The sequence below is a fragment of the Ambystoma mexicanum genome, chromosome 12 (genome assembly GCF_040938575.1).
Source record: "Ambystoma mexicanum isolate Mex_15411 chromosome 12, UKY_AmexF1_1, whole genome shotgun sequence".
NCBI lineage: Eukaryota > Metazoa > Chordata > Amphibia > Caudata > Ambystomatidae > Ambystoma > Ambystoma mexicanum.
In genome coordinates this window covers 432,976,360-433,002,918 of record NC_090936.1, presented here as the reverse complement: position 1 = coordinate 433,002,918, position 26,559 = coordinate 432,976,360, and the positions used below count along the sequence as shown (strand labels likewise).

The 26,559-nt window shown below is 43.5% G+C and overlaps 1 protein-coding gene across 8 annotated transcripts in view; it reads right to left on the bottom strand.

The window, feature by feature from the left end:
- WNK1 (WNK lysine deficient protein kinase 1) overlaps positions 1-26,559 on the bottom strand; it is a 2,404,646-nt gene that overhangs the window by 1,796,063 nt on the left and 582,024 nt on the right. For all 8 annotated transcript variants that reach the window (XM_069628604.1, XM_069628602.1, XM_069628603.1 and 5 more), the window contains exon 4: positions 20,261-20,418. In XM_069628604.1, the coding sequence (XP_069484705.1) occupies positions 20,261-20,418 (158 nt within the window). The remainder of the gene's footprint in view (positions 1-20,260; positions 20,419-26,559) is intronic.

Here is a 26,559-nt window from a genome sequence, read left to right as displayed (position 1 = left end):
GCGTAGAGTGAGGACCGCCGCCAGAACCCCTGCCTCTGGTTGTTGAACCTCAGGTTGAGGGAGCCCCAAGTATTCGGCCAGACCGGGGAGCCGTTCATGAAATGCTTTGGGATACGCAGACGTGTCAGGGTCATCCTCCTCATTGGTGTCCACCAAGGTGTCCTGTCGGTCCGGTGCAGCTGGAGGAGTACTGGACGGCTGAGGTGTACGGACTGGAGCAGAAGGCTATTGTGGTTGCCGATACGGAACAGGCAGGGCTACAGGAGGCAAGGGGGCCGGTGCTGTGGGAACAGGCATGGGCAGCAGAGACTGCACGGGACCTCAGGCGCTGGAACCACGGGTGGAGGGGACGTGGGTGCTAATGGCAGAACTGGAGGTAGGACTGGAGGGAGCATGTCCCGATCACATCCTTGAGGATGGCACTCATCTGTGGAGACCTCATCAGCATGAGGAAGTGTCCTCACAGGCCGGTGGGGCCCTTGACGTGGGTGCAGGGTCCTGAGGTTGCTGAGGCTTGGGTACACTTTGCCTTGCTGCCTGCAGGTGTTTCTGCCCTGCAACGCTGAAGGATATGCTGTAGGCCATGTGCCTGGTGAAGGCCAGTCCCACCTAGAAACTCGTTCTCCCACCTGTTTCCGGAAGGGGGATGGTGTCGGACGAGTAGCCATTTTGTCTGGCGCAGCGGGCATTTTGTCGGGCTGCATGCCACGTGCCTGTGTAATGATGCTTGCCGCGCTGGGCCCAGCCTCTTCCTGGACTCTTGGCGGTGGAGGTCGAGGCCTACCCTGCACCTTAGGCTGGGGCCTGGCAGGCGGCGTGCCCTCGGCTGCGTCACCGGTAGTGCTGCGTACAGGCGCCCCCTCAGACATTTGTCCGGTAGTAGGGCGTAGCCCCTCGGGTGAAGATCCGGTAATAGAACCTGGTGGTCCCTCAGCGATATAACCGGTAGGATCTCGTGACACCTCGGCCTGGCGGCGAGTAGCTGAAGCAGCCTCGGTACCTGTGCTGATACTAGAACCTGATTGGTCCCTCCCGCTCAGACGTTTCCTGGGGAAGGAGTCGCCCTTGCGGGGTGCAGATGAAAACAGTGGTTCTACCTTGGGCCTTGACTTGTGTCAGATGAAGTCCTTCAAGTCCTCTGGAGCCGAACTTCCAAAGAGCTCTCTCTACCGAGCTAACCTGTTCTTCAGAGCGCAGGGTGTAAGCGCGTCGCATGCGGAACAACCCTCCCATTCGTTATCGGGGCCAAGGCAACAAAGGCAAGGAGCGTGGGGGTTGGACATAGGGAAGAGCCCCTCGCAGGTTGGACACCTGCTGAAGCCCGATGACGTTGACATGCACCGGGCAGGAGCGTGGCGCCAGTGGACAGAGGCCCTCATTACAACTCAGGCGTTAAGGGCTTAACGGCGCCGTCAGCGCCGTTAACCCTTAACGCCCGATTCACATTTTAACGCCTGCTTTTTGCAGGCGTTAAAATGCAAGGCGCTAAGCCACCTTAGTGCTAATTACGGCACCGTAATTTACAGTGCCGTAATTAGCGCCTTACCCACTCCCATTATGCCCCATGGGGCAAAAATGGGAATGGGGAAGGGGCCATTGGTGAATGGGGAATTACCGCCCCACTCACCTTGTAATGGGGCGGTAATTCCGCCCCATTACAAGGTGCACCATGGTCCTCTGCCAAGGTTGTAATGAGGGCCAGAGTGTCTGAATAAAAGGCAAAAAGACGGATTCTTCTCCGGGGAAGAGCGTGTTGAATTACTAGGCCGAAGCCTAACCCAGGACCACTGGTGAAATCCGTCTATTCCAGTCGACAAGGGCAAAAATGACTGGGGAGTGGCGCCGGTGGGCGGAGTCAGGGAAGAGCATGCTCCCAGGGCCGCGCCCCAGTGCACCGCTAAATTTAAAAGGGAAGAAGATTTTTTCTGCTGAAAAAGGTTCCGTCATCCGTCCCTAGCGAGGGACGCCCCTACAGTATGGAGGAAAGGGGACAGGACGTAGGAGTATAACTCTTCCTTTCCACCCTGCTATAGGAATCCTGTCAATTGTGGGTCCCTACTAATCCATTCTGCCAATGGCTCTAGCACCAGTGCCAACAGCTTGAGCAGAAGCCAGCTTCCCTGCCTGGTTCCTTGCTCTAGTGAGAATCGTCCCAACACAATGCTGTTTACCCTCACCCATGCCGCCAGACGATTCTACAATATTTTCACCCAGCCAATGAACTCTTCCCAAATCTCATTCTCCTCAGTGCTGTGAACACCCATTCAATGGAGTCTAACGCCTTCTGAGCGTCCAGTGCTATAATATCCAGTGGCCATTTACTCTTTGCCCTGCCCAAGACCAAATTCATATGTCTGATATTCATCCTGGTGGATCTATTTGGGATGAACCTACATTGGCCATCTTTCACCATGCAAGATATTTTTTTCTGCCCATTCACTAAGACCTTGGCCAATATTTTCGTCTCCATGTTCATTAGGAAGATGGGTCTATATGACCCACAATGCTTACTCAACCTGCCCTCCTTTGGTATCACCACTATCGTTGCTTCCCTCAGGTCAAGCAGGAGGGACCCTAGCCTCCTACTTTCCTGCAGCATGGTCCGAACGTTTCCTCGTTCAGCTTCAGAATTCCAATGGGAGTCTGTTCAGTTCCACAGTTTTACCCTCCCCAACTGAGCCATCATGTCCTCCAATTCCTCCATCTGTAGCTGCCCTCCTAGTGTGTTCTGTTCCGTGGACAGGAGGGCCACTGGTAGGTATTCCAGGAATCTCTGCATCTCGCCTTCTGATTTTCCTGTTGAAACTGCTGATAATACAAAGCGAAGGCTTGCTCCCGCGTTGTATCCCCACTGTAAACAAGCTTAATTTCTTGCATCAGCTGACTGTTCCTCTCTCTGTGCTGGTCAGTAATATTCCCATTTTGTGTTCCCATTCATAAATACATGCACATTTGTCCCACATCAGCCCTTTCCAGTTCCCCAATTCTAACCTTCTTGTTTGTCTTAAATTCCCGTAATAAAACCTCTGATTGGGAGTCTCTCCACTGCCTCTCGAGTTCTATCACTTTAGCCTCTTCCTCTTCGAGTTGTCTCGCCATCTTCCTTTTCTTTACAGTGATAACCACCATAGCTTTCTCCCTCCACACCGCTTTATATGCTTCCTATAATGTTTGCTTCAATTCGATTGTCTTCTTGGTGAGGTGGAAATACTGTTCTGTTTCCTCGCTCAATTGTACCATGATCTCCTCATGCAGGAGGTGACAGGAACTCAGCTTCTAAATCCCTCCTTAAGTACGAGTCTGCGTCCCGACTCTCCATATCAGTGGTGCGTGGTCCGAGAAGCCCCAGGGTAGGTATTCCACCCCTTCTATTCCACCCCTTCCACCTTATAACCATCAGCATGTGGCCAAAAGACATGATCTATTTCAGAGAAGGAGGTATGCGAGACCAAGAACGAACGAATACTCCCTCCCAGCTGGGTACACCTCCCTCCACAGGTCCACTAGTCCCATTGCATCCAGGAAGCCTCTCAATTTTGTGTTCTTGTTCTCTCCCTGTGTGTTCCCCTTCCACCTATCCAGTGCTGGTAGAACAACCTCATTGACATCTCCAGCCACTACCATCATCCCTGGTTGTCCCTCCAATATCCCCTTTACACCTCTACGAGCGTATACTGCAACAGTGCAGGGGGAGCGTAAACATTAAGGACGGAGATATCCTTTCCAACTATCCCTACTACAATGCCTCTCCTATTCTTGGAATGTTCTGGTCATTTGAATAGCCATTTAATGGGAATCCCCAATCCCCTGGAATACCCTTGTAAACCCTGCATGGACCACACATTTATATGGGCCTCCTCCCAGTATATTACAGATATCCCCCAGTAGGTGTGTTTCTTGGAGTAACACCAAGTCGGGCTTATGCTTTTCAAATAATGGAACACTGCACTTCTCTGGATTTTATCATTCAACCCAGTTACATTCCAGGAGATGCATTTTATTGTACCTGTACTATCCATGTTTATATAACCAGATTCTATACAGTTTTTTCAGTCCGAGTCCATGATCACTCACTGCCACCGTACCTATCAAGCTTGTTAACCATCAAGCTTGTGAACCTACCACGGTTTACTGAAAGTTCTCCAACCTTTATTCACTACCCCCCCCCCCCGATTCCCAACTGGCCCCCCCCTTCTTCCTCTCCCTCCCCTCTCCATACTTCCTACCCATATGTGAAATATCGGTCGCCCCAGAAACAACCCCCCAAACACAACTATTTACTACCCCATTGTATATATGGTCTCCCCTGTAACTTGCTCCAACACACTTGCCCCCTCCCTAACGCCCCATGTCACATCTTTCTCCAAACCCCTGTCCCACTCTCCTCCTCATCCCACCCAGCTCAATCCCCACAATGTTTATACTTCAATTCTTCGTCTCGGTCGGCAGTTTCCGCTGCCAGTCCTACGAGCTTCTTTCCTCTGATCTACCGTTGGGTATTCAGTCCCCCACGCTGCCTCCTGTGTTAACTGCCAGGGAACTTTCAGGCCGCTCTTCCTGCACCGCTGAGCCCAGACCAATTCTACGAATCGTCCCATCCACTCCCACTTCAATCCTGTAATCTTTGTTTGGTTCTCCCTGAGGCTTATTTTACAGCTCCTCTTTTCTCGGTGGGAACAGCCCCCCTCCATGACCCCTCCCTCCCTCCTCCTCTTCCTCCTCCTCTCCCAGCCCTGCTTCCATGTGGACGTTTGTATCTTCCTGTGGACCTTATATTCTGTATTAACTGGTCTCCAGCCAATCAGCGAGGAAGGATAGCTCAGGGGCAACGAGTTTGTCTTGGAAACAAGACAACGCAGCACAACACAGGTTTGAATCCTGATCCCACGCTTAGAAACCGCTTGCTGGTATTAAGCATGTTGTAAAAGATCAATTATAATTATAATCCCAGACCTAGATCACTCCATCATAACTGAGTTTAGCCGCAAACACCAACATATACTTGAAGTGATTATTTCGCAGTTGCCTCATAACTGAGTTTAGCCGCGAACACCAACATATAGTTGAAGTGATTATTTCGCAGTTGCCTCTTGACTTCCTCAAAGGACGTCCCCACCACTGTGACATTGGCGCTCCCCACCTTGATCGCTCCCCTGGCTCTTGCGATTTGTAGTATGATGTCCCCGTGTCTGAAGCTAAAAAGGCTTTGCTACCACTGGCCTTGGAGGTGCTCTTGGTGGGGGTGGTCTGCCTGGGACTCTCGTCGCCCTTTCCATGGAGAAGAAATTGGTTAAGCCTTTGGGTCACAGGGCCCCTCATCCATTTTTCCGGAAACCGTGCCACCTTGCTCCCTTTCCCCAGCCCACACTGGTCTGTTAACAAATGTTTCTTTGATTAATGGTTCTGAATCTATAATAAACCTAGAAAATAGTTATTTTTCAGACGAATTTCAATTTCCTCACTGTTTGGATCATGCAGATGTCTTCACTTTCCTTGTTTGAGTCGCATACACGTTTCTCCACAGCTTTCAAAATTAGCCCGTCTCCACCCTTCATGCTTGCATCGCCTCCGGCATCCTAAATCTGCTTGTGAAACTCCACTTTAAGGACACATTCATATTGGGTTGGCCACAATACGGATGGGTGGGTAAGGTCTGCAAATGGGCCCAGAAAAATGGGAATCGGCAGGCACATGAATATAGTATTTTGCCAAACAGGTAATTGTTATAACATGTATCCCATCAACACAAGGTTTCTTTAGAATGCTTGCTTACGGATTTGATTAGGCACTCCCCCAGTCCTTCACAAACAGCACAATGCAAGCATACATGTGCACACTAGGGGCAGTCAAAAGGTGGCCAAAACACTAAACTAAGAGCTAGAACTAAACCTGACCATTCAATTAATCTATTGGATTGCACATTTTGATTCAGCTGCAACAGTGTTGCTAACTGTCGTTAAATATGAAGTAGGAAAGCATTTTCATAGATCGTTTCTGCTCTATGACCTTCATTTAAATCTCATAACTGGTTGATCATGACTACGTAAAGGGTTTCTGTGCTGCATAAATAGGACAGCCCATAAAGCATTTTTTTTTACTGAAAGCTGAAAACGAACACAAACTCTTGTGTATGGTCAATGGTATCAGAAAAAGTTCGACGAGAGAGCAATGTAACAATAGTAAATAAAATGAACCAATGGCAAGGAGGAATTGTGTCCTTAGAATCCTTATCCTACAAAGGCACACAAATCCGGATTGGAGCAGACTCGCCTGAGGCACACTGCGGCACTGTAGTTTGCAACTTCAGCAATTACATTTTGCATTCTTCTAGCTGACCTTGCATCAAACATTCAATACTAACTCACATTATAACAGTGGCAATGGCCTACAAGGATAAACAGACCATCAAAACAGGCTTTTGTGCGTATCTGCATCACTTAACACGCCATAAAGATTAAAATGGAAACTGTTGAGAGGCCATTTCACGTGCAGTAAAACCCTGCATGTATCTGATCAAACAGCCTTGCTGTGCCAACGAAACAAAAAAACATGTTTTTAAAGGGATTTTTTAAATGCATTTTGCATTTACCGTCCACTCCACAGGTGTGGGCTAGAGTATGAAAAAGAGAAACATTAAAAGGTTAATGCTTATGGCCCAGAGAACAGATAGGACTATAGACTAAAATGGAGTCGCTGTGGATTATACAGTTACCCAATGTGCCTGGCAACTGAATAAGCACTCATTAATTGGTAATACTGCACTAACATTTTTCTGGAGTTAGTAGTTGAACCATATCTGAGCTAGCCTTGTTATGTTCAAGATTATACTGTCACTACCCTAAAATATATATTAGTATTATTACGCACATGCTAGTAAAACACTACGTTCAATTATTTGTTTATTGAAGAGTTTTGAGTTAACACCTGGTGCTGAACCGGTTGATCGAGGCAGCTGAACACTTGGGCTTGGACTAAAAGAAATTACAAACGTTTTACCAGATTTAATTGGTAATTCACAACTACCACCCAATTTGGTCTGTTAGGAATATAAAGGCATGCATTACGCTGCGCATAATCGTGTGCAAGATCGCCACTTGAGAGAGAGTAATGCATTCATCTACAATAAACTGTGTGCCCACTAGATTACACGCCTTGTTTGAGCATGGGTATTTAATTGTGCCCTGGGTGCTACAGGAAGCATGTACAGCAGCGTCAGACACGATACTGCATTGTATTTCCACTTTAATCTATGAAATACATTTTTTATTTTTGTATATATTCATTTTTTATTTATACAGGGAGAAGCCATACGCTTTTGATCACAAAGGAAGGTACAATATATAAGAAATAAGAATTCCCGGGAAGCAGTGAGCTTCTTACAATGGAGGGATTTTGAGTGACATTCTGGCCAGTTTGTGGAGGAGAGTAAATTGAGCAGTCACCAGGGACAACAGACATGGGTGGGCATAAATAGATGAACAACCACCAACATTCGACATTTTTAAGTGCAGGTAGGTGATACGGACAGCTGCTGTTAGGGATATGACCATGATGGATGAAGTCAAAGGGTTGAGGCAATAGAAAGTGAGGGACACGGTAGAGGCAAGGGAAAAATGTTAGCTAGAAGGCAGGTGACTGGTAGGTTAAGAGGCTAACTGAGACGAAGAGGTAGGCTTTTAGTTTTGAACAAATCGTTGGAAGAGAATTCCATGCAAGTGGAGCAAGAAGAGAGAAAGAACAGAAGCGAGAGGAAGCATAGGGGAGGGCGGTGTGCCACAACGGTAGTCAAGGAGGCAGAGCAGAGATTACAAGAAGGCTTGTAGAGTTGGATAGATACAGTGGTGCCTTTCCATGGACAGATTTGTGAACCAGGAGAAAACATTTAAATCTGGCACTGTTTTGCATTGTCAGCCATCCTGGTGACGGTACGGGGAAGTAGTGGTGCAGTGAGGAAGTTCAAAGAGTCCTGGTAGCAAAGTAAATGATCTTGAGAGGACCAAAAGCATAGTTGGGGAGACCAAAGAGGGTGCCGACATAATAGTCCAGTTTAAACAAATCAAGAGTGGTTAAGAGATGCTTGGCAGTGTTGAAAGGAAGGAGGTGCCCGACTTTACTAATATTTAGGAGTTTGAGGCGAGTCGTCGTTGCAGTTTGAGATGAAAGTTGAGAAGGTGTGAGAAGGGCCAGATTACACTGAGGTTTCTAGTTGAATAAGAGTAGGGGAGAGTGTGAGGTGTGAACTGGATAGGCAGGGGAAGAGATGACAGTATTTGGCAGGGAAGAAAAGCACCTGTGTTTTGGTATAGTTTAACACCAGAGTGCAAAACCATCCAATATTTAATGGCAGAGAGACACTTTGAAATTTTGATAGAGAGGTCTGAAAAAATCAGAAGATCTTGGTGTCGTGCCCAAAGAGTTGGTAGGAGAATCCAAAGGAGAAGATTAGTGAACCAAGAGCAGAGGTGTGTGGAATGTAAAGAGGAGAGGCCCATGACCGAGCCTTGTGGAACATCAGCAGCTAGAGGAGTGAGTTGAGAGGTGTTGCATATTGTTGTTACATATTCTGGCATCTGTATGTAAATTGTATTGATGTTATTTAATCAACATGTTATACTTTCCATGCCCCAGCCTTTTGTGACGTTGGAAAATATCGAGACTGTCCATAGAAAATGCAGATTTTGTAGATATTATGGCTTACATGTGACATGGCCTGCAGGAGCCTGGCCACCAACATCTTATGTAGGCAACTGCACTGACCTAGGCCTGAAGGATTGTGATGGCAGCTGTTGGTTGCTTAATACTCCTAAAACTGACCTCAGAGTTGAGGTTAAAGGAGACAGCAAGTTTATTTTTAAAAGAATATTTGCTTAGGGGGGTGGAGATGGCAAATGTTTTTTGCAACATGTTTGGTGAGGTTTCCATGCAGATTCCAGAGTGAGATTTTGTTTAATCTACCATGGAAGGTAGAAATTGGGACCCTTACAGAACTAGTCTTTAAATTCATCATCACTCGATATTATCTTGCTTTACCGGGAATCCTATAGACCGGGCATGGTAACTAAGATATGATCTCTTTTTTGCTTGAACAAGACTGTTAGCCAATGTTTCAATATCATGAGGTTTAGATAGGAGACACCAACTAAATTGACATTTCCTAAGCTCAATGTTCAGGGTGTTCTGTAGAAATGCCAAACCATACTAGGCTCTGGGACGGGAAAGTCAACACTGCATATTGCAGGGAACCAACTTTTACAATAAGATGCCCAAAGACTTTGCTCTAAACAATACTCAAATACACTCCCATTCTGGGTCCAGTAGGGGGTTGGCAATATAGTTTAGCAGGCTTGTCTTGTACACAGGGCCACTTGCAGAAGAAGGGGAGGCTTGCAGGAATTATAAGCATCCTTGAGATGGAACCTATAACCATGCTCTTCTGTTTAGGCACTCAATGATAATCCTATGCATTTCACACATCTTGCCTCCAAAGCATAGCCAGACTCATGGAAGGAGAGCAGACTGCAGGAGGGGATCTTAATGCAGTTTTAGATCCAGCCACAGACCAAGCCTGTACAAGCACACGCTTTCACTATGGCACTGGGCAATGAGGACATAGGACTATGACATCTGGAGGTTACAACATCCATTGGTCCCATGATTAAATATAATTGTCATGTCCATAGGAGGTGATCGCGACTTTACTGGTTTCTCAAAAGGCCTAGCCTGTGCCATAAGGAGACTACCGTAAGAGTTGCGAGAAAATGTTCCCAGACCACTTTCTGGGGGAGTCGTCATTGGATGGGAGAACTCTGATGCACCCAAATGCAGAATTTTACACTGCAGCAGCATGTCCTGGGAAACAATGTGGAGCTTGTCAAAAGCACTAATTTGAGAAAAAAGCATTACATTTTCTGCAGCAATGAGGAAGGCTTGTGAGCCCCTAAAAAGCAGCACTGGAATATACTATTGGGCACAAAGAAGAAAAATAAGGACAAAGGTTCTCAGGTGGTTTATCATCAACATACAGGTGAACTTTAACTTCTGCTAACTAGTCAAGGGACCTACGTCAAGGTAAGGAGGACTTTTATGGGGGAGGGGGGGACAAGTGAGACACTACTGGTTTACACAAATAGAGCATGGACCAACAGAAGTTTAATTAAGCAGCTTAAAACCCTGATGGATTGATGGATCTAAAGTGAGCAGTGATCAAGGCAAATTTGACTCCTTTAATGAATTATGTGCCAAGCTACATGCTAAGGAGTCCATGGACCCTTTCAAACTTGGAACAGATTAATCTGCCTGGTCGAACCCTTCCTCAGGATGGTCTAGGAACTCCCATTATAGCTGTACAGGTGATGGAAGCTACTATGAGTTACTAGTTCCATGGCTCCCGGCTTCAACGAGTTTGGGCTGGGATTTGAGCAAGCATTCACTAGACACCTTGTTCACACAGACTAGCATTCTTTCTTGTATGTTGATCACAATTTCCTATCATTTTTTTTAAAGACAATCTAGCTGCCTCTCGTGTTCTGTGTTACAGGACTAGAGACAAAGTGAGAAGGTGCCATAGTCTTGGCTAGCCCTACCCCTCCACCTTCCAAGGGGTAGTGCTTGAGAGTCTAAATCAGGGAAGGCCAGACCTGCCTACAGAGACGAAACCGGACCATGGTCATGTCAGGGAGCAAGATGTGTGGAACGAAAATCACAAGAGAAGCATGTCAATCCGCCAACAAAGAAAATTCTCACACAGTGCCTTATGGGTGGTACAGGAGCTCTGATAGGATTGGCGCCAAGTAGGTTGGAATAATCAGACGGTTGGAGGAATTGTGGTGAAATGGGGTCAATGTGTTACTTTTGATGAAAATGACTTATCGTCTACCCCACACTCTGAGGATCAACAGTTAATGTGATAAATACAGTTCAGACATTGCTCCCTATGGACCCCTTTGTAGTTTTACTAGGTTGCCTTGATGGAGTGATATACCCTATGCATTCGAAGCAAAAGTAAGTTGATCAGCCTCTCTTTGGTAGCAGCCAGGTTAAAAATAGCCAACCTTGTAAATACCACTGGAGTCCAGCGATTGATCTGTGCTGGACTACAATGTGGATGGAAAATAGGTACAATAGCGAAAACAGCAGCAGTAAAACTCAAGAATTCCAAACCACCTGTTCCACGTTTCTGGACTTGGCACACAAACATAACATATCCCTTCAGGGGCTTGGTCATCTAATTTCCAGGCCCAGATGACTTAGGAGTAGTATTTATCCATGACCAACCCTGATGTAGGGGCTGTGGTGCTTCTTTGAAATGGAGAAATGGCCTGCAGTCGATTAATGGTTTTGTGCAATTACATTTTTTTCATTTTTATTGTGTCAGAATCATGGGTATTTTGTTGTGTGATGAATTCAAGGAGTTTGTCACCTCTCCCCAAAGGGCAGTCATACTCTTTGGGACCAGCGATGTGAGCCCGCTATGTTTAACACTCCTTCACGGTAAGCGGGATCCCCTTAGAGGTGACAATACCCCTTAGGAGATAGGGGAATCCCAGAGAGAGACTCAAGTCACCATGCTCCCCCAAGAGACTAACACCTTTATGGGGTATGCAAGAACTAGCGCTTGTGAAAAACCTTTAACAATGACTGGCTTTTGTAATAATCATATTTACCCTTTTGACACAGCTGACCTGGATTCTGACCCAAACTTCATTTCATCCCGTTTAAGGAAAAAGGATGTCTTTAAGCCATTATGAATAATCGCGAAGATGATCACAGTTACTAATCCTTATCCAGTATATAAGGGCTTTAAACCGTATCTTGTAGGCTATTCATCTAACCCAGCTTCATCTTCGTTGACAGTACCGGAGCCAAAACACATCTTTATGATCTTATATTTTTTTATTTCCACGACATTACTGTGACCCACGATTCAGAACTATAGATTGCAGCGACTCTGTTGGGAATTATAAACCTCCAAGGACCTTTACAACACCATATCATATTGTTTGGTGATTTTTAACATTGCCTCCTCTCATCGGCTTAAGATATTGCTGCTTTTTTCAATTTGGAATTTCCAATTAATTCTATTGTCAATTCTGACACCTAGAACCAAGGCCGAAAGACATCTTTATGTCTTGGAAATTGGCATACCAAGATCTTTGTTTTAGTAGCATTCAATTTGAGGCTGTTATCCTTTGCTAACTTACATTTCTTTAATTGTAGTTTAAGTCCCATGGATGTATTAGACATTAAAATGGCATCATCAGCAAAGAAAAAGATGACCAATTTATGGCAGACCCAGGGTCAGAGGAGCCGCATCTAATTGAGATGATTTTGATCATGTCATTTATATACAGAGAGAACAGCAAGGGCGCCAGCACACACTCCAGCCTGATTGCAATACATACATTAAATGGTGGGCTATATCCCAAGAGTTGGCCTCCTCGCACCATCACATAGTTCTATGTGTATAACAATCTAATAGCTATTATAAAGTTGAATGAATTTGCTAACTGCTCCAGCAGGATTGATAATTTGGAACAGGAAACCATGTCAAAAGATGTTTGAATATCTATAAAGGCTAGATAGATTGGTTGCCTTTTAAGTAAAACAATCTTTTATAAAACCAGTAGGAGCTGGAATGCTTGGTCAATAGTTGAAATGCCTTTTCTAAAACATACTTCCAGGGGTGATCATATCCTATGATTATTGCACCAGTCTTCAGCTTGTTCTGTAACAACATGCTGAAGATATTACCTCAGATATCTAGCAATGAGCGGAGGCGGTAATTAGGAGGCAAATTAGGTGCCCCCATTTTGTTAATTGGGATGAGCATTGCCCCCCGCCAGCTACATGAGACTGCCTCGATCATTAGTAGACCTCTGTAGAATTGTGTTAGGAATGGAATCCATAGGTAAGGTTTCTCTTTAAAAATATCAACAGGCATGAATAATTATCAAATCAAGACCATTTTCGGATGCTTATTCCGATTGTGTCCTCAACCAGGTTTCCTTATACCACAGCATCACATTTTGTAAAGTGTATTATGAGATTAAATCATTACAAAAATACTGAACTCTAATGTTAGTAGCAATTAACGTCTGTTCCCCCTGATATGAACACTGTTTGCAGAAACTATTAGAAATGCATTGCTCCTGTGCACACCTCATCTCTATATATTGGCATTCATGTCAACAGTTGTCATAAGGCAGCATACAACAATGAATTACAAAGTATCTTCGGAACACCTTATTTGGGTAATAGCTTATCAGAAATGGTTGGTCAACGACCAGGCCAGCCAGACAATGTTACACGTTTTCCTAAAGAAATTAAAAAATATATACAATTGGCTTGTTACAGAAAAAGATGCAATTCCACATCTCTGTTAACACCCTTTCCGGTTGTTTTGAATAGAAAGATACATTTAGCTTCTCGGTCAATAACAATGGTCTTGCATAGCCAGTGAATTATCAGGACAAAGAAGTAGCTAATGCAGAAAGCCTACCAAGTGGCATAAAAGATAAGGAAACACTCAGGCAACACAACCCATTAGGTACATGCTGTAGAAGTAGTATATAAAATAATGTATAAATCTGAGGATTGTCCCTTCAATCAATCTTTATTACTAGGCAATTTGAGCCATATAATAGACAAACACTGAAACATAGTTAAAACTTCATTAGACCCACACATTGTAAGACTGGTTAACAACCAGCAAAAATCTTCCAAATACACCCTTAGCCGTCATGCTATACTCAAATAATGTGAGGTGTTATATGCTACAGCGCACTAAAACCAGAGTCGATAATGGTGGATAATGTAATGCATCTTGGACAGCCTTTTCATAACACCAGGGCAAACCAGGATACCCCGAGTTGCGACTATAAGGGCAGAATAAAAAGTGCACAATGGCCTCTACTTCTCTGAACCAACATTATACCTTTGTGTTCGCCCATGCAGGTGCAGGCAAGCATGAAACTAATCTTAAAATTAAGGACCCAAAAAAGACTGTTCCATCCCTTCGGAGGCATTAAGCACCAAATAGTTCACACAGGTAGAGAAGTATATCCTTTCCCCCCACCCCCAGCCCCACCCCTATCCCTTGTCTCATCAAACATGGCTCACACCCGATATCCCAATATTTTTCCTTCAGTACAGGGGCATCCTTGGTCTCCACTTCCACCAGACCCAGGCTCATCAGTTCCCTTTTATATTATATCTCATTTTGTTGTACTACATAAATCCAGCTTCATACATCATTGATTTCTTTCTTTTATACGGAGGCTTTGGACTAAAACATCCTATGCCACATTAAAAGTTGTCTTAACTGAATCCTATAGTCTATGGCGTGGATGGACAACTCTATTCCGGCTCAAAACAAATAGGTACCTTTCAGAAACCCAAGGCACCCTTGAAGGAAGGTATTCTCCCTAACCACCTTGCAGGATGTCCTTAATCCCCTTCACCTCTGCTCCATATAAGTTGCAGACATGGCCTTGGCATTATAGATTGCCTCCATTTTCCAAGGAAGGGCCACTGGGCCCCCCAACCTTCGCACAAACCCAAGAATGCCGATGGCTGAAAGATACTGCTCTAGCAGCATTACATTCCTGCCCCCCCCCAGACCTTTTTGGTAGAAAAGCAGAGGCCGATATATTCAAATGATACCCATTCCACAAGATTCACACACCTCCAGTAAGAATGAAGCCTGCTTTTAAGCTATTTAGCTATTTTGCCTACCTACAGAATCCTTAATTTCGATTAAGGTCAAACTGTCAATACTGGCAGAATGTCTCAAGCTAGCCAGAAATCTGCAGAGGCTGGAACCCATCTCAGCAATTAGGACAGTGGCATTCCAACACCAGATATGGTATATCCATCTTCCACCCAATGTGCCCCCCCACATCGACCCAAACCTCCCGCAAAGCACATACCAGTGCAGTGATTTAGAGATTTGAAGAGGAGGGTGCCAAAATATACCCCTGCCGCACTGTACTCATATTGATGGAGTATTCATTCTCTTGCTATCGTACTGTAGAGCAGTTGCATTATCCCTATGCAAGTGCCTTTGTATTGTGTTAAGAGCGTTGCCCGCACCATACTCCTTCAGGATTTGCCATAGTCTTGCCCTATTTATAGTATCAAAGGCCTGCCTCAGGTCAACGAAGGGTAGGTACAAGGGCCCCACCCCCTACTTATTTTGCTTATATTAAGTGAAGCAAAATAATGTTCCACTGTGTCTATGCATTCCCTAAAACCTGCCTGGAGTAGTGATAAAATTCCTTGCTCTTTTCCCCCATTCTTTCAGCCTTTCCAAAATAACTTTTCCCATTTTCTCAGCTACTGCATCATTTAGGGAAGTTGGCAGATAAGCACTTTTTAAACAGTGGGGCCATTACAGATTTTCACCAGGACACCAGAGGGATGTTCTGCTTTATGAGGGTATTATAAAAATGACAAAGGGCACAGATGTTGGAACCATAAAAGTTCACTAGAATCATGTCATTACCTGGGGCTTTGCATGCCTTCTGGAATGGCATTGGCCTTTCCACCTCCACCAATAGAATAAGGGGCAACTTCCTATAGCCCTCCCTTTTTGTTACCCCCTGGACCTCCACTACTCCTTACAAAATTATGCGGGAAGTGGCTACATATAGTGTCCCTTTGTTATCAATTATGAATAATTCAACGGAAAATATGAAGTAGTTTGCAATCAGCATATTCATTTGGATACTTTTCCCTCACCACCTCTTTCAAATGCACCTTTCAATTGTTTTCTAGTGTACATACATGAAAAAGCTTTTTTATATATTTGGAAATCACATTGCGAAAATGGAAGTGTTCCATATAATGGTGCACCGAAGCAGCTCTGTAAGAGTGAAACATGAAGCAGTAGGCACTAAAATCTATTATAACTTATTATTAGTCGTTTAATTGTTTGCTAAAGTTACACCAATTAAATTGCACAATTTGTATCAAATATAATGTTGTGAAGGTTTCCCTCAAGCGTTTGGTAAAACAAAAAATATCAACTGTCTTGAGTCCCAATCATTTGTGAAACTAACAAATATTACTAGAAATCTTCAATGTACAGCAGAAAAAGTGCACGTGAAAGAAGGCCACGATTATAGTAATTTATCGATGGTCATTGAAACCATGAAGTAGTGCGTCAAAACTTTCTAATAATCAAATGATCCACGTGGTAGAAAGACCACAAAAAGTACCACAAACATAATCACCTGTCTAGATGACTACATGCTCCAGGGTGTCACATACATATGGAAATGGAACAGTTACAATGAATTAATGAAAGTATAATACAGTCATAGGTGAGTAAACCCAATGTTCAATGTAATAAGGTCACAGTGATGAAAAAATAAGATGTCAGGCAGTCTGGAATGGAATACATATTGTAGAGCATCGACAACTCAGCCACCTACAAATATGGACCAGTACATAATTCTTTCGTTCATCCCATTGGGGTAAAGAGCGTCCAGTGTATTGAACCCAATATAGCTCGCATTGCGAGATGGTCTTACTCAAGATAATGGTCTTTTTCCACATGCACTTTTTATTCTGTGCATTAAAGATTCAGTATTTTGCATCCATGAACCACGTATTGTATTAATCAAATACATAACCTATGTTCTGTTTAACTTCTGTGGTTTGTAAAAATCAAGTTTTTATTTCATCTATTTATAGTGTTCACCTATGTGAGAGTATTAGACCTTCCTTTATATTACCTTTTGTTTTCTCCTTCATTCACTGTTTTTTTTTTACCACTGCAGTGGCGTTACAAACTCCTTTACGTACCTGCACAAGGACACCATGATGTCACCATTACGTCACTATTCTATATACAAAACAAAAGGGTGCCCTTTTGCTTTTGACTTCACATGGCATAATGGCGTTAAGTTACACCACAGTGATGATAGTCTTCTATATTGAGTGAACGACACTCTCACTTTGAGGTAATCAGTTGGCCTTAATAACACACCCTTTAAAAAGACAAAACTTACCCACGTCGGCAAAGGGCTTTTTTATCTTATTGGGATTCCCATTAACTTTGCAGATGCACCTTGCTTATACCGATTATGCTGGTCTTTTCTGAACACTGACCTACCAAGGTGAATTTTTGACTCAATATTTTTCAGTTATGCGTCATCTCTTTAAAGTGGATCTTTATCATTTGATTATTGCATTCCCTTATCTGGAGTAATTGGAATCATGTTTTTGACATAGTTCGATTACTTGAAACATACAGATTTGTTCAAGACTGTCACGCTAATGGTGAAATGTTTTCTTGTGCACCACTTCATTTTAAGGTAGGATACATTAACCTACATTCTCATAAGAACTTACATGTGTTTAAGTTAGTATATTTACACTCTCCCGACAAACATACGTATCCCCTGATGGATTGCCTTCATGGCCTAGCACTGGAAGGATAACCTAAGGTATCTGCATCTTTGCTTCACTGTCAGGTATATGAAATTAATACTTCATTTAATGGTTGTTTGTACCTTGCTAGAAGTAAAAATCCCAAGAAATGTGCATTTCCAATATCTTACAGACCAAGATTTCCTTTGCTCCTGAAGAAGGGATATTTCCCAAAATGTGTTGAGCTCTACATTTACATTATAAGAGTCCCTTGTATAATTGGACCGATGTATGTTTGCGATTAAAAATGTTCTACTTATCACAACTAAGTTTCTTCTAAATCTTTAATCCTAACCTTTTGTAGTATCCTACAGTTTAGGATACTATGTCCTACTTTGTTACTCCAGCCCAGGGGCCAGGACTGTTCAACTTCCCCTGCACCCTAACATCCGCCCTAATTTGATAACAATACATATATCATTTTATTGATCTTTAAGTTAGTAGTGCACCCAGAAAATCTTTTTTCTCTAGTGCATGAAAAATGTACACTAGAAAGGTGTTGACATTATAGACTGTCAACAAGTGAAAATTGCAAGATTATGACAGCTAGTTTATCAGTAAATAGAGAAACCTGAGCGGTCAATAAATTAATGTTATGAAGGAGGTAAATGTCCCGAAGAATAAAGACGGATTATGGCTTTAACAGAAATGGCATCTGGTGTTAAAGACTCAAAATAATTATTCTTTTAAAAGAATAAAGTGCATACCAATTTAATGCACGTTTAACAATTTAATAAGCATTTGTTAACATGCAATTTACTGGGAATGGGTGTACTTCCCACTTTTACCATTAATGATGGAGACTGGACTCTGGTAGAAGAGGCAAAAATGGAAGGTTCTTCTTAATTATAAAAAGGTGGTGAAAGGGTGAAAAAGCGACATTCGAGCACAAGGCACACATTAAGCAGTGTTGCATAGCAATTTGCTGTGCAATTCTGCAGGTTTGCTAATTATATTGACACTTGTGTAGCAAATCTAGCTATTGAAGTAAAACTGGTCAATGTAAACACAGCTCACCCTGCATTCCTCTCTTGCCATCAGGGCTCTCTCTCCTCCCTATTTTCTCCATTTACTGCAAGTTCAAAGGGGCTAACAGAGAGAGTGCAGCAATAATGATCCACTCCACTCTTAAGTGACAAAGGCCTGTGTGGAATGCTAGTCGAGAATGTCTTTCTTTTCCAAATAATTGAAAACCAGAAGTAATTAGGATGATACTTTTATTGAGCAAACTATATCCTGTCTGGCAAAGAGCAGTATGTGTTAACTTTATTTCTTTTCTTAAAAAGACAGTCATGAAATTCCATTCCTAAAAAAGTTGTTACATAATGCATAATTACAGCATTGCTATTGTAAAACAGTGTATTGTCTCCATGCTCTACAGTAATGTTTAGGTTACTGTATGTAAATCTCATAGTGCAAACTATATTTAACTTTTGAAAATGTACATGATCACAAGGCCAAATGCTTTTGATGCCAAACCTAGTTCTGTGACCTGCTGGTTGCATTCATCTGTGCAACTGGTGCTCAACCCATGAGCAGCTCTATCTTATCACCCTGCTGCTTTATACGGGCTACCCTGAAATTGAGATGGCCGCAAACTAGAATATTCCACCGAGTTTTCCCAGTTCTCCGCCTGCTACGCCATCCACTCTGCTTAGTCTCTTAAATCCTTCCTCTTACATAATGAATACACAAAGCCATCTAGATGTTTACGCATTTTAGTGATCAATAGTTCCATCCAATCTGTACATCTACAGATCTACTGCAATACCATACCCTGTAGTTAGCCTCCAGAGCTTTCTCAGCTCTATGATTATGGTTGCATTTGATATTAGCACCTGCAGGAGAGAGCTTGCCAAACTGTTTTCAGAGCCTTTTATCATATCTATTTATTTGTGGCCATTCATGCAGCTAACATTTTACAGACACATAACCAGGGCTCAAAGTCTACTCGCCCACTCGCATAGTTGAGCTGATTTTTCGAAAGGCAAGTACTATTTGCAAGGGATCTTTCAAACTTCTATTTAACATTTGCTTTGCAGTAAATGTCAAATAAAGGTTTCACTGAGCATGGCTGGCCTCTGGGTGGCAGCAGTGTGCCAAACAGAGTGGATTTGTAGTGACATGCACCATTTTACAGAAACCGCATTTACACTTTTTGTCATACGTTGCTATGGGTCGGGTGCATTTCTCTTAGGTTGAGTAGGTACACTAAGTTACTCGACCTGCAGGTCTACTAGCATATTAAAGAATTTGCAAGGTTTGACTTATCTCACTCAAGTCTTACCCCAGCAGCACACACAAATGCTTTATTAATGCTCATTTTATGTTTTGGGAACAAATAACTTCTGGTGACATTAAAAATATTAATACAACATTGCTAATCAAATGGGTTTGCTTGCTGACCAAGAAAATGTTAATTAGCAAACTCTGCTAGTCAATCTTTGAAAACTAATTTTTGCCTTTGAGCATTGGTCCCTGGACATCACCATACATTACTCTCCATCAAGAAAGCGCACACAGAAAAACTTTTCTGATAAGCAATATATTTAAATAGAATAGAGCCAAGCTCACTTGCCTTTTCAGCTAAACTAGCTCACCAACACGTTACATAAATATTACGATATATTGTAGGTTTGCTATAATGAGCACAGGTATAAAGGCAGGTCCACATGGTCGTGCTCAACAGTTACTCGCAAAACATAATGGTCTAACTTGTATGGCAGGGCAAGCATTGACATTTTGCAGAAGCAATCCCAACTCAGAAACCCACTTGATATTTTACTGATTAAATAAATGTGAGAAATGTAGGAGGATGTTGACTTACACTGGTAACTCGACGGTAGATCTGAGCAGCATTCTGGCACTCGGAGTAAGGATATTCTGACGTGGCCATCTCAAGCATGCACATTCCAAAAGCATATACGTCAACGGATTCATCGTATTTCTCCTCATACATCTCTGGAGCCATGAACTCTGGCGTACCTTAAATTAAAAGAACGGTTCAGACTCTAAAATGTCTCAAAGCCAGAACAGACTGGTTTTGTTACTCACCAAGGAATACAGTCCAAAAGGTAACCTGTGAGAAAAGAGAAATCCGTGGCAAAAAAAGGGGGGTACCCTTCTTAGTTAGTAGGTTATGTCACGAGATCTCATAAGTATTCCAATGTGAGGAAGGCTCATGGGATGCAAGTCACCATTACAATTGGTCCACATTGAAATAGGGTCACTTAAAAATACAATTTGGAACCAAACGGTGAATACTTTGATGCAACTGATGAAGGCTAAATACTAAATTACACTGAAAGTCAGGTGGAGAGCAAAGTAAGTACTACCTTGCCTTAGATGTACACCATACATCTCAGTGGCTTATAAGCACAAAACAGAAACCCGTTTTCCTGGCTACACCCACCCATGTGTTCTAGTCCTCCACTCGTCGCTATTCCAGAACTTGACATTCACATTTAAGGTGGAATAAATAAGGTGTGGTGGCGAGGAGATTCCATATGTTAACACCTTAGAATGTAAAACAGTCAGTATACAAAAATGTATCTTCCTCAATATTAAAAATGTTTCACCAACGCCCACCAGAGACACACTTGTCACCTACTTATCCCAACTTCAATGCAAGCTAAGGACTACTGCAGCAACGGGGAATAGTGGCACACGACAAGCAAAAAACTAAATCAGAAATATAGAAATTCAATTACAAAAACACAGGACTACAAAAGACCAGATTATTAAGCACATGCTCTGGGGTGCATTAAGCAAATTTAGGACACTTACATGGAACTAAGTACATCACTCAACCAGAATGCATAGCATAAGAAACAAGCCAAGGGTTTAAAGTAGCTCTCCCAACACAACAAGGAAATTGGACTAAAGCCAATTTAGCCAATTTAGATCACATCTTCTGAAATTCAAAAAACGTCTGAGAACACCTAGCTGTGTTCCCTGCATAAACTATCAGTTTTTGGGAACAAAACCTTTTCGTAATGTTATTTATTAATCCCACTTAAAGCCTTTGATTTAGGTCAGCTGGAAGCACAGCATCCCTTTCAGGGACTATCTTCAGATTCTTTGCAATGGGAAAAGACCATTTACAAAATCGGATAACATTCCTGGAAAAGTGATAAGAACTGCAATGGTCCTTCAAACTTACAAATAGTGTCTTTCAGAACCCCGACCCCACATTCTTCCTCCCCCAATTCTGCTTTCTTAGGCTCGGACAAGATATCCCATTTGCCAGCTGTCCTACCCAATATATAGTATCGACTAACCTATTTTAAATTGGATGTGTACAAAGTGATACAAATATGGAGAGTGTGTCAAGTCCATTAAGTGCAACATACACAGAACAGCTGAGAAATTGTGAAAACATTACCATCAAAATAGGAGGAATTCATTGATAACAGTTAAAATAGAAATAACATTGAGGATAGCAAGAGGAAATCGTACATTTTACCATTATAGAGAGCAACTGCTAAAAGCCCAACAATATATTTGGCAAACATGTAAGAGCCCCTCAACTAACAACAAACAAAACAACATCACCATCACCTGTAAAATGGCACAGTGCCTACTCTGGCGTGTCTTTGATCACATTTTATCTCACCATGACTTATCAGAGGAGAAATGCCCTGAATGTCTCTTAAAGCATGCATTGTGTACTAAACTATAGATTATAGGCACTACTGAAAGAGCACCATTTCTTAGAACAGGTTATTGTGCCTTGATGGTCGTCAGAGGGTGGTACGGGGGAATCATACTTTTGGCAAATGTTGAAATGCTTTGGGTTTCTCACTAAGTTATTAAGAGTGGTCCAGACATGGATGCCTTACTCGGTTCCTTGTGTTGCTGAACTTCCGCTGAAGCTCACCGATGACTTGCAAAAAGGCATAAACCGGTTGGTCGTTTGTACTCTTGTCCAAAGAATTGACCAGAATTTCGGTGCTTGGCTGACCTGTGTGGAACTCAAGCAAAGGTATATTTTTCCACTGAGATTATGGACTTCCTTTCTAAAGCTTCATTCTCTCCCATGCAACCAAAATCTTCCTTTGAGAGGTCAACCTCTGTGGCACCCAAGCAAACCAACAGAGATGCATTCCCTTCCCTGTATGAATGACTGTATATAACCCAATGGGCACTAAGCCCACACATAAGTGGCAATACACTAAACCTAATCTTCTCCCCTCCCCCCACACCCCTAATCTGCAGACACCACCTAGCTCGACTGGACAGAAAATGCACCCTTCCCATTCTCCTTATAAACACTATGAAAGCCCCCAAAGGTCAGGCTAACCAACTCATGGTGGCATGTCGCTGTTTCAGAAACTTGCTCCAGTAGAGGCACGGATAACAGTTCCCCAACATCTCCACTTCTGTAACCATCACTTTGCTTTTAGAAACATTTAGCAAAACCTCAAAATAGTTGGCAGACACTTCCATCCTGGGAAAATTGTGCCTTGCCTAAACGAAATCGTCCACACCCTCACCCCGAATGCTCAAGAGCTCTATCAACTAATAGTCTGAGCTCTTGAGAAATGCTGGTGCAAACACCAACTTGAGGACCGTCTATCACTCAAGGTGTTATGTTCTAAACAGGGCACCAGGATATCTGAAACAATGGATACATATTTGACCACCACAATCACAGCAGTCTCTAACAGGAGCAAGTCCCGTTTCACTGCAGTCATACACTGATGGAACCCCACACCAGACCCTGAGGTACCAGAAGCTGAGGGGAAGAGTGAGGCTATAACCAAGTTCTTTGTTAAAAAGGCCGATAACATTAGACCCCACATTAAGGGATCCAAATCCTCTGCCGCAACCCCCCACCCTTCCCAGTAACTCCATATGAGCTGTTCAGACCTAGACCTGGACCAACTTAACTCCCCTCTCGCCAGAAGAAGGACATCTCGTACATGTTTGTAACCTTAAAACCGACCTAACTCAGACATCCTCCTGCCACCATCCAAAAAACAAGAAAAAACATGGTACTGGTCCTGCCCCTACTGCACTCGGGCAATACACCCTCAGCAAGGGTGTGCTCCCGGATGTCTTAAAATAGGGCATGTACACCCACTCCTGGAGAAGCATGCTCAACCCAGAGAACTCTCAACTACTGACTGCTCATGAGCCTCTCATTTATCGGCAAAGACTTGAGAAGGTAGCGCTAGCTAACTACGTACAAAAATCTAACAACTGTCTGCCCCGGTATAGCATTTTGGGTTCCAACCCAAATGAAGCACTGAAACAGCCACCATTTAGGGGGTCAACGATTTTTGATAAAGGAAAACCGGTGCCTGCTACTCCTCCTAAACATCTCAGCAGCGTTCAACACAGATGATCATGCCACACGACTAACCCTCCTTGCACACAAGATGGGCTTCTATGACACAGACCTGAAATTATTCATCAGCCTATCTAATTGGTAAACCCCAGACTGTCTAGATCACCTCCCGCAGGTCTGAACGCTGTCCATTCACCTCTGGAGTCCCTCAGGGATCCATTCACTCCACGGTCACCTTCAAACTCTATATGAAACTGCCTGGCTCGCTCCTAGATGACCAAAACCATTATACACAAGGTCAGGCTCTCCCTACCCCCACAAGATATTGCCCGCCTTTGCTCATACCTTGCAACCTTTCAAACTAGGATAAGTACCTTTGCTCATACCTTGCAACCTTTCAAACTAGGATAAGTACCTATTCAGCCTTTGCTCATACCTTGCAACCTTTCAAACTAGGATAAGTACCTATTCAAAGCTTAACTTCACAAACACTGAATTTGTACTCCTTGGCCACCCCTCCAATCAGGCACCCACTTTAAGGTGGCTGTACGAAACGTGCTTGGTCACCTCACTCAGCAGAATCCCTAGGGTTCAGAGTAGACATCAATTCTATGTCAAAACCGGAGGAGAACATTATGCTTCTCTTTCTTTACTGAATATTTTACATGGATAGCGCAGCAGCAAGACTTTAGCCAATCAACTGTTTCAGAAACATTAAAACTTGCTTGGACGCTGAAATCTCCTGATCAAAGAAAAAAAACGTGTCAACCAAACCGAAAAAACCTTAACATGGAGCCTCTCGGGAATCAGTTTATCAGGAGCCCTTGCCAGTCTGAACTATAGCCTCTGAACATGTGATCTTCAACAACCAATCCTTAGCAAATGATCCCTTATAAGCCTGCAGCCCTCGTTCTGCTTCCTCTTTCTTTGCTGCTCACAACAAAATTAGTACTCCTTTATCCACCTATCTCGAGGTTGCACGTGTGTATTGAGTCCGATTAACCTTTATTTGATAATGAGAACGCTTATTGTCCTGCACGTAAAGCACCTGTTTCATTTCGCATACTCGAGCAGCAGGTCTCTCTTTCTTCAGACACCCGTACTGACGCAGATTCATTCAGCCTACCTCAGAGCAGCTATGCTCAGAGTGGGCACCAGCAGGAGTTTCCTTCTGTTGTGGACGCCCGTGGCATCTGGACTCGAGTCAGTGTATCAATTTCTCACCTCTCTGCTGAGGTGCTGGCCAGCCCATTTGAGGCTCCAGAGCTGAGGCACTGCCGACTCTGTTCAGGCAGGCAGTTTCTTCACTCCCAGCAGGGGGCGCAAGGAACCCGCAAGCAGAGGTGCATTTCTTTTCTCTTTCTTTACGGTGATGCATTTCCTCATCCTCAAAGGAAGGGAAGCTTGTGCTGAGCGTCGGGCAAGCAGCATACATGGCTACACTGCTTCACTCGCGCCTACAGGCACCAGTTATAAAAGAAAACATTTTATAAATACAGCGATCAAGTCTCACATCTGTAAAGACTCTGGGACATTGCGCGAGTGAGGAAAAATAACCAAAAAAATCAGTAAGAGCAAGATCACTGTCTAATGGGGGAAAAAGAATAAAACATCTCAAACGGACCGCCGCGATGCACAAAGCCACCCTAATCGCCACCCTGTTGGAGAGAAGAACCATCTACTCATACTTTAAGCCATCCTTCTAACTATGTAGGGCAAACATCTTAGCACTATTTGCTGAGATCCCGAATCTTAGAGCAATTAATTCTCAAGATATAGATCGAATGGACTTTGTGCAAGACAATTGGACAAAGCCTTCTTGGAAATTGGCTCTAAGATGGTTCATGAAGGAAACCCCTACATTGTGCCAACTGGGATTCAACATGCAAGCATTTAGGCCACATCAATATTTTGAACATCAAAAAGCTTTCGAATAAAGGGAGCTAAATAACTCCTTTGCTGCATGTCTCAGTGAATCGATCATCTGAAGGGCAGAGGAATGTGATGTGGTCTCCTATAGGCAGAGTAGCCAACCGGGCAAATGATGATTGGTCATGGTTGACGGGGGCCTTGACAATCTTCGGAAAGGAGCCTCTAGCCACGAGAGGACTTGAAAGTGGCCCTCTGGAACACATGAGGCCACTTTGCCTTGTTCACAAATGTAGAGACTTAAAGGGATTTTGATATCTTCCTGCTAAAAATAGACTTGGCTTACAGAGAAACCCTGGATGGATATAAAATTGACGCCCAATAGGCAGGGAAACATAAGAGGCGTCCTGTTTGTGGCCTTGTGACGGCTACAAAATCTAGCGGATCTATACTGTGAATTGAACATTCAGACTGCAGCAGAGGCAACAGAGCTGGAAGTCCTATGGAAAACATTTACACCTATGTTAGTCATTAAAATCTATTGGCATGAGGGGGGAAGCCCCTCTCTTGATGGTCTTAGTATATAAATGGTGGGGAAGTGTTAATTTTGGTTTTCTTCTTTGTGCGGGGGACCTTCATTCATCATGTTTTGAGGAGAGTGACCAAAACCGTGGACTCCCTGCTCACTGTGCTCAGAGAGGCAAAGCTTCACCTCACTGATGAGGCCCAACAAGGCTGAAACACGTGTATGGGGTTGCTTTTGGTACTCTTGTTCAGAGAGGAATTGCCATAGAATTTCGGTGCTGGACTGCCCATGTGGGCAGGACAAAGACTGATATGCAAATGGATATTTCCCATCTGTGAAAGGTAGAGCGAGCAAAAAGCGTGTGCTGCAAGCTCTTAACTCAGCACAGGTGATCATGCCATGTTCTTTCTGGAGAGGAGCGCCTGCTACCTTTTTAGAT